Raw genomic sequence first — 9,490 nt, forward strand, 5'->3', positions numbered from 1 at the left:
TCATGCGAACGCCGCATGGTAGAGAGCACCGAATTAGTAAAGTGACGAAGCCACCGAGAAAGCTGGGCAATGTTTTCAACCGTTGATGACGCTGGAAATAAGGTTCTAGGGAGGATCACGATGACCTTCCTTTCGTCAGCTCTTTGCCTGTAGCATAAAAGTTATATCTCTCAATGGCAGTGAAGATAACAACAAAAGAAGCTCAACATCACGGGTTGTTTTACCGCAAATTTGGCAGCTTTCTTATTTTAACTCTTTGATCAGTGTCCAAAACAAGAGCTTTCATTAGAAGTAGTGAATGAGTAGACATCAAGAATTAGTACTGATTATATCCGTGATCGTTTTTAGTAAGATCTTATTTAAATTATGCAAGTATTATCCATGCGATGTAATTTATTTTCATATATTTCACTTCACACTGCTAAATGTCTTGTCTAATCTTAGCTAATATGCACCATGCCGCACTTGTGGCCGCATTTACTGTAACTTCTTCATTGACTTGTTTTCTCAACTGATGTTATGTAAATGCAAAAGGGATATAGTTTTTTATTAGCCCTAACACACGACACACACCAAAATGTTAAGTGCTTTACATTTTACTCTTTCTTAAGTCAAAAATGGACACAAATTGTGGAAATCGGCACCTTACGCCTAATTTCAACCGAGGACAAAAAATGTATACTTTTTTTCCATATTTATTTCAGGTATCTACGTTTGCTATTGTAGCCTTATGTTTAGAAATATTTCTGCTTTGGAATTTACCGTACCCAAGACATGAGTTGCTTCGGCAATGTAGCCAATTTCAATATTTCCATTAAACAACAATTTGGGCCAGTCGCTTCATGATCACATATAAAAAACACAAAAAACACAGACAAACAAGGAGGACATGAGGTAGAATATAAAGGGCGGACTAACGACTAACATTTCTTGAAAAACGAATAACCTGTCATTTGCACATTAACAACTTTTGCAGGTGCAACCCCCATTTCAAGAAAGGATCCTTCTTGGACGATAAGGACGTTCCAATTTAGGTAAGGCATTCCCTGCCTTTTTATTTATTTCGAACGTTTCCCGCATATCTCAAGGTATTATATCGGGATACCCTAAAAAAACTTATTGCCGCTTAAGGGGTATTCACACGAGAGAGAAATCCCGGAGATTTCTCCCCGGCACGCACATCCCGCGACGAAAGCGTCAAGCTTTGTGGTGTACAGAAGCCTGGCGTTTTCATCTCGTGATGCGTGCGTGCCGGGCAGGAATCCCCGGGATTTCTCCTTCGTGTGAATACCCCTTAAACGACGGGGCACATGGGAAACATCTAGAAGGGCTGGCGAGACGTCTCGACGGGGATTTCTTTGCAGCCCAATGTAAACGTTCGCAATCCTTATAAATCTGCTTGTCTAGCCGATGTACCACGCTCCGCGCAAAATGCATATTTCATATACCACTCCCACAGCGCATTCTTATAACTTTCTTAGGTGCACGGTTTTGCAGGGATTTGGAGTATCCCCCGAATTGTTTATTCGGTGGCACAAGCCACACCTCAAGGGGCACTCTCTCGTTTATCTATGGTCTCTCTAAAGTGATTTAAGCTCGATTCCCTTTATGAGCATCCAAATGTCTTTGAAGAAATCGTGCAGGCACAGCGCTCAAAAGAGCTCTACGAAAGAGGTGGCGCAGTTCCAAAAAGCAGGGTACCCTCAGAGCGCTGCATTATAGAGGTGGCGGAGATCACAAAAAAATATCAAAAGGACGCAGAGGCAATTATAGATAAAAACATAGCGATGCCCCTTATCGTACCGTTCATGAGCTGAGTAACCCATCATCACAAGAAAGTTGCTGATCGCTATATTATACATGTGGCTTTCTTCTCCACCCAACAGGTTCTCGCGGTTGTACAGCCTAATAAAAAATTCCCAAAATGCACCTGATCTCTGCACAAATATGCACAGCAACATGTTCACAGAATGCGCCACTGGAGTGGTTTAATAAGCACTCATTTCATTGTGATCGTGATACATCGACGAGTGAAACATTTGTTTCACCTAAAGGTACTAATGAGGGGTTCCTGCAAGTAACGGCATTCTTTGAAGCGCCGACTCCGTGTCGGTACAGATTTTAGGAAGGAAATGGCGGCGCTCACACGAAGACCGGACTGAATGACGCTAATTTTTTCCTACGAAATGAGTTGCGTCACTCGTTTAGTTGCTGCTTGTAAAAAAAAAAAAGAACTTAGACACATAAATTTCCACGATCATGCAAGTGAACATTCTGCGGCTACCAGGACAACTGGGTTTGGACATCCCTGTACATATTGTAGCCGCTGCCCATGTGCCCATTCAGTAACTAGCACTAAATTCTTGGCAAGGTATCTCGAAAGAATATTTGGAGAGCTTCATGAGGCGTTTAAATTCAAAGTAAAAGGTACGCCGATATATTAGTGACACTTCAGATTTCTTATCGTCTAAAACGTACGCTTCCTTGAAACGGGAGCTACACAGACAATACCCTATTGAAAATTCCATCAAGCTACGTAATTTGGGACACTGACTGCCAGTCAGCAGCCTTGGTGGAACGTGATGGACCATCAGACGTCATCTGATGGTCCATCAGATGACGTCTGACTGCCACTGCCAAGGGAATTTCATCCACAAAAGGGCTTCATTTATATAAGAGTAAAGGTATACGCACTCATAAATATCGCCAAATGCCTCGATAAAACAAAATGTTCGAGAACAAAAAGAAAAAAAAAGCAGGACCACCGCGGTTCGAACCCGCGACCACTCGCGTACAAATCGGACACCGTAACCGCTATGCTACGCAGTTTCTTAGAGAACTCGATTTCACCATCCGTTTTATACGAGATGCTTCGGTTGCAAATGCAGTTAAGCCGTCAGCATGTTATGCAAAGCACTCGTACATCACTCGCCGTACTTCAGTTCTACTCACCTGCCATGTAGAGTACTTTCGCGTCGTAGAACGATCCTTTTGTTCGCGCGTCACCGGCCCAGTAGACCTGGTACACCTTGTCGTCTTCAACTACATCGCTAAAGTCCCTTACATCGTCGGAACTCACAACAGGCTGGGTCTTGTCGAGTAGAATTCTACTAAAACATAAGACATTCTAGAGCCCGGGCAGGATCGACAGGTTGGAGCAAGCGGGCAAACAAAACGAGTCGAGAGCGATCGTTCATGAAAGCTAGGCGAAGCCTCTATGGGCGAAGCAAAGTGCGAAGTGTCGTGTTCGGCGCTTCGGCGGGCTTCTGATCAAGGTTGTCGGTCGGTTGCGCGTCATATCTCTAACGTCAGCGGTTTTATGGGCTCACGTCCCGAAATCGTTTTCTCGTGCACAGATTACTTTTCGTATTCATTGATTTGACGAAATAGTGGTATCCGAACGAACTTTACGTCATTTGACCATACGTCTGTCTGCACGTCAAAGCTTTCTGACGTACAGTCAGAGACAATCGATGTACAGTCAGAATCACCACCAAGACATCCTGATGGCATTTCGCGGCGGCCAACTGCCACCAGAAAACCATCAGAAAGCCGACAAGCGGGGTCTGACTGGAGTTTGACAGTCGGTCAGAGTAAGTTGTTGGCCAATCAGACATGCTTGACGTACAGTCAGGCACAGTCAGCGGTCCACTAGAAAACATTGACTGCCAAACAGCGTTACATTGATGGATTTTTCCTTCGGGTAGTGATGTCTTTGGCACTTTGCAAGGCTATATGTGATTGTTTTCTTGAAAATTAAAGACACTTAGGACTGCTTACGTGTAGGAATGCGAAAGAATTCGTACACGCAGCGTTGCTGTGCTTTCGGTTAATGGTGATTTAAGTGCCGTTTTGCTGCTAAATGTGGTTAAAAAGCACCGGCTTCACTCCATGGGACAATTAATGCTATTGCATTAAAATGGTAGTTTTGAGTGCGCCCTGAATCGCCCAATTTCCTGCGTACACGCGTGTTTTTTTATTTTTCATATTTTTGCATTTGTATATGATTATGTGAACGAAACTACTTATATTCCAGGCAGTAACCAAAACTGGTAGATTAAAAAAAAATTCGGCAACATAATCAACGCTTTGCGTAAGTTACGAAAGTAACCTGAAAATAGACAAAAAGTTACATTTGTATAGTGTTTGATTTTTCTTCGAACACAGCTTTTAAGAAAAGGATGGGAGTCAAGTGGGAACCGTCTCGAAACCTTTTCTTTTTTTATCAGGATCGGCTGACAAGAGATGTGAAGTAAGTGTTTAATGATCAGTAAGCTAATTAACTTAGCATTTGGCTTCAAATAATGGCAAAATGAGATTTAAAATATCGCCAAGAAGCCCTTTCTTTCTCATTAAATAACTTTGTTTTAAGATAGCACCATGCATCGGTTCTCATAGAGCTAAATTACGTTTGTATAAATAACATATTAGACAACTTGGTCTATTTCCTTTTATCACGAAACGGAATCCCTTAAAAGTAGCACCTTAGATGTATTTGAATGCCATACAGAAATTTGTTTTGTTTATTGTGGACGAATTAAAATCAATGCATACGCTGATCAGAATTTCATGAAAATATACCAAAATGCCAATTTTTCATCATTTCCATGGCAGACTTAAATTGCAGCGCAAAATTGAAAGGTCGGAGCATTTTCCCCAGAGAGCGCTGACGTCCGTTCTGACGGTGTATTTAACATGTTGGTGCGTCACCGTGGAAAGGTCATTTCAGCTTCTTCACATGTATATGTCAAAATGCGTATGCTAAAAACAAAGGAACAGCTACGTAATCCAGCATGAAAAAAAACTGTTCATTTGGTAGAAGAGCCTTAGCTCCAAGTGGAGAAATGTTAAACAATTAAAAAAAGTAACAGCCGGTACTTTTGCGACTATATAAGATCCAACTCTAGTGGCCATAGGCACTCACACCCTCGTTGAGAACCAGTACACCAACAATGGGGTTGACCGGAACCACGCTGGTGTTGGGTGAGGTTTTACAGTTTTCAGAGTATATGATGACACATTCTATTAAGGGGTCTGGCTATGTTTATAACGCTCAAACTATTTTATATAAATATTTTCAAGCTAAGTGCAGTTCAAGTGATTCTGTTCAGTGTGATATATATTTTTATTGTTGTTCATTAATAAGCACATCACTGATTTCTGTTACCTACATTCCAGGCAATAGCTCTAGAAAACTGATATGTGGTAAATGTATAACACTCAGTCATAATAATGTATTTTTTAGACACCGCTTGTTTTTCCCCTGTTTCCAGTGTCCTTCAGAAACTACAATATATGTCACCTGCCTTCTTTTGGAGATCAAAAACTCTAAACAAAAACACGCCAAAAAGTGGCTACCGCGAATTCTATTCATATCCCAATTATTTATGTTATAAGTTTGCTAAAAATAAACATATCAGGATAAGTGAAGAAAGAATAAAACTATACTGGGACAACACAATATAGTTTTGTATAAGTTGAAAGAAATACATTTTTTTTTCTTTTCACACGGATTGACCTGGCTTGCATCGATTGTTTTCCGGTGAAAGAGACTTCCCTCCGCATTTCACCTAGCATATCAAAACAATAGCGAATGTTCTTTCTTTTTTTTATTATTATTCTGGCCCCTTCGAAAATATCAATCCCGCAGTAGATTTCGAAACTACATTTCGTGAAACTCCTTCAAAAATAGCAGCCAGCGCATAGGGTTCTCCTTATTAGCTACTAGATCAGCTTAACATCGATTGTGTCTAATGTTAACTGAACTTTATGCCAATCTTTATTCCAATATATACAGAATTCAGGAATGGTGTTCTTTCCACAACTTGATAATAATTTAAGGCCTTATCGCATATTAAATTTAAACAACCGTATTCTTAATACAAGCTATGCTTAAGGTGTCATCTTTATAATATGAGACGTGGATTTGGTAACTAAGAAAATGCACCAGCTTCTCAGCGGTGGTAATCGGTTACTGCGTTTGCCCGGCGACCGTATCCCAGCTGCTTAATATTACACTGTACGTTTCTTCCTAAAGGACCGCTTCCATATACTGAGTGGGTTTCCCAACGCACAAAAATAACCGAATATTTTGTCAACATCTTTGTTTATTTTTTTTACTTTAATATATAACTTACATTCGTTGAGCTCAAATACAGGTTACAATAAACTATTAAGGGTGACTTTACATTTACAACTGAAAACGTTGTATGTGACTTTACATGACTTGATTTTTGGGAGCATTATTTCCTGCAGTGTCTCTTGCGCTCTTCGGAAGCGCTGGTGCTCACACTATTTTTTTCAAGGACAGAATATATTTTTTTCAAGGATAGACCTGGTGTGCATAAAATGTTTTCCGAGAAAAAGGTTTCCTTCCGAATTTCAACAAGCCTTTAAAAACAACAGCGATCTTTTTTTATTTTTTTATTTTTCTACTCGTTCCCACTCAAGAAAATCAGTCGCGCATGCTGCATCAACATTTTTTTTGAAACTGGTTCGAAGACACCAGACAGCAATAGGGTCCTCCTTTGTCCTTCCGAGATCGCTTTAACATCGGTTGAGTGTGCTGGGTTAAACAGAGACGTGCACAACTTTGAGGATTAACTTACGAATTGTACCTTTTGACAAGCGTAGAAGTTTTCTCCTGCATATCTTCATGTCAATAAATACCCAATCGAGGAAAAATGTTCTTGCCACTACTTGATCATGATTTAAGTTCTTACGCCAGATTAAAGTTAGACACTTTATAACACCCTTGGATGCAGGAACTAAGAACATGCAACAGTTTTGCACTGGCGGAAATTCGTTATTGCGCTTGCGCATTGCCCGCATTACTGCGAGTAAATAATAAACTGTAAGGTTTTATCTGAAGAAACGCTTCCGTATACTGCTTAGGTATCTCTACCGACATCAATAAGCCAATAAATCATGAATGCCTTTTGTTAATTTTATTTCCACAATAACTCAAACAAAACATACCCTAAAGGCAAATAGGGTTAAATAAAACTTTTAAGCTTGGCTTCAGTTGAATTGAATTATGTGTGCTTCATTGCCTGCAGTGTCTCTGGCCTTTTTCGGAAGCGCTGCAGCCCACAATTGCCAGAACGGAACGAGACCCGAATCGGTAAACGTTCTTTCATTACACGTTTGGAAACATTTCGAGGTTTGATTTATAAATGAAAGCAACGATTATGTGCAGTGTACTTTTTTTTGTAAATTTTTCTGAAGCATTAAAGTGCACGTAAATTCGTCCACGAATTAATTCTTAATTTTATAAATTACTAACACGCGATTCACATTTAGTAATCAAGTTCTTGTGAAAATTAGTTTCAATTTTGTTCATCCTGTCTATACTTCCTACAGGAGAAAAATCGAGAAGGCTGCGACTATTACTGCTGGAACGCTGAGACCAAATTATGGGACCAATTTTTCTTTGGGAACGGAGAAACATGCTTTGTGAGTAGCAAGACTAATAGAGTTAACGCACGTACGGGCTGCCGCACTTGCAGGTCACAGGTTTTTCATGCGTGCCTTTCCGGTAAATAGTGTAATTCCTTTTATTTTCCAGCATTTTCACTGGAGCGGTTTTAAAATATTGCACATCATGAGGCGCGTACGTGCCGCTCTTTTTCTTTAGTTTGTTTACCGCCAAGTTTAGGCCGACATTTCAAATTTTTTTGTATTATTCCCCCGCCATAAAAAAACAAAAGATGATATGGCAGTATTATATTTATATGGGTTTAACTCTTAATCTGAAGGCTGTGACTTTTCAATAACAAGAGACGCAAAGAAGTATACAAGACGTAAGCCTTGTCTTCATCCACTAAGCCGAAACACATTTATGGTAACTTGTCGTGTCCTTCAAATGAAGTGAGATGACGGCGACGTGCTGCAAGCCCCAATTCGCAGCGTCGGTGTACACTCACTATGCACCGAAACTAATAAATTCGCAAATGCTTGGAAATTACGTAGGAAAGTAATACTGCGAAGAAACGTGGAACTATGACATCCCATGTCTGATCTCAAATGGTCAAGTAACGCCATTAGGCGTCATAGTGTTAGTGTCGTCACGTGATCTCAAAGTCTCCCGCTCTATGTAGCGGGTAAAGTCCCCCCCCCCCCCCCCCCCTAAATCTAGCAGGGAAACGTTTCGGCTAATTCCGAAGCATAAGGTGAGGTAAGTTTCTCCACTACATATAACGGCAAGCATTCTGATATATACATAGCGGGAAAACGCTTTACACGACTTCACGTGACCTGACGTCAAATGACGATGCAAGTTCTCGTCGCTTAATTTAGATGACTCAGAGGGATTACGCCAAAGTGTCCCGTGACGTCACAGTGTCATACGATAGCGTCATTTCCCGTTAAGTCTTGCCCAAAGCGCTTGTCGCTCTAATTTTCCGGGTCACACCCCTCCACTGATTCTTCATAAGAAACACAACTGGGATCCCTTTCAAAACTTCGCGAATTAGAGTTGTAGCCGCAAAAAGACTAGTTTTGAAAGGAGACGGACTTGCTTTTCTAAGATTTTCGAGGTTACTGAATTCCCGTAATAAAAAGCGCCAGAATATTGGATGACTACTTTGTATGAGTGCTCTGCAAGTATCGCACAACATAATTTTTTTAATGAATTTGAGCACAACTAGTTGGAATTTTAACATTTTACAATAAGGCAACATTCTCGTTTCTCTTTAAAAAAAAATTTCTAGTCGGCACAGCATAATCATTTTCAGCTAGACTCATATTTTATTTTAATTATTTTATGTATGACGTATGTCACCTTAATAATTTTGATAATATTGCCAGGAATAATCCAACGCCATATAACGTCGTGTAAAACCATGTCTCGTGGAGTGTTTCTACTACCGTCTCAAGTGTGTGATTTGTTCCGTTAAGCGTAGCGGGTGCATTTTATGGTACATTCAGTGAAAAAGTTTTAAAATAATGGGATCTCATACTCTGAATTCTTCCGTTACAGAAAATTACTTCTCAAGGATATCTGAAATTTGTATGCACTTCTTTACTTTCTTATTTGCAGTACAACAGTGGTGATCGGGGAACATGTCAAAACGGAGAATGTCATTTGAACACTAGTTCAGGTGGGCCCAACGAGACTGATGACAATACTCCTGCGCCCACTGCAAAGCCGAAGCAAAAAAAGAAGAAAACTAAGAAGACTAAGAAAACGAAGAAGACTAAGAAACCAAAGAAAGATCAGGAGGGGAACTTCTGATTAAAATCCCTAAAACTAAACCAGGCTAAATAAATCTGAGACACTGACTGTTCGTACTGTGTACACTAGTGGTGCAAATAAATCGGTAGTCCTTTTGATGCTATCGATAGTTGAAGCCAAACCAACTATCGATAGTCAGAAATCTACAGATAGTGATATCGACATATTTCACTATAGTAAAGCTAGTGGTATATACTACCGATTGTATTTTTTCCACAGTCACCTATCGTGGAACTATCGATTTTATATTACCGA

At 40.2% G+C, this 9,490-nt stretch overlaps 1 protein-coding gene across 1 annotated transcript; it reads left to right on the top strand.

Moving 5' to 3' along the window:
• The first annotated feature begins 4,921 nt into the window (after positions 1-4,921).
• Positions 4,922-9,282, top strand: LOC120840183. The gene is made up of 4 exons (XM_040210583.2): positions 4,922-4,983; positions 7,059-7,123; positions 7,363-7,455; positions 9,041-9,282. Exons 1-4 carry the CDS (start codon positions 4,953-4,955, stop codon positions 9,233-9,235), a joined length of 384 nt encoding a protein of 127 aa, XP_040066517.2. The 5' UTR covers positions 4,922-4,952; the 3' UTR covers positions 9,236-9,282.
• Positions 9,283-9,490: the final 208 nt, after the last annotated feature.

Source organism: Ixodes scapularis, unplaced genomic scaffold (genome assembly GCF_016920785.2).
Source record: "Ixodes scapularis isolate PalLabHiFi unplaced genomic scaffold, ASM1692078v2 PGA_scaffold1__304_contigs__length_218370807, whole genome shotgun sequence".
NCBI classification, from domain to species: Eukaryota; Metazoa; Arthropoda; class Arachnida; order Ixodida; family Ixodidae; genus Ixodes; species Ixodes scapularis.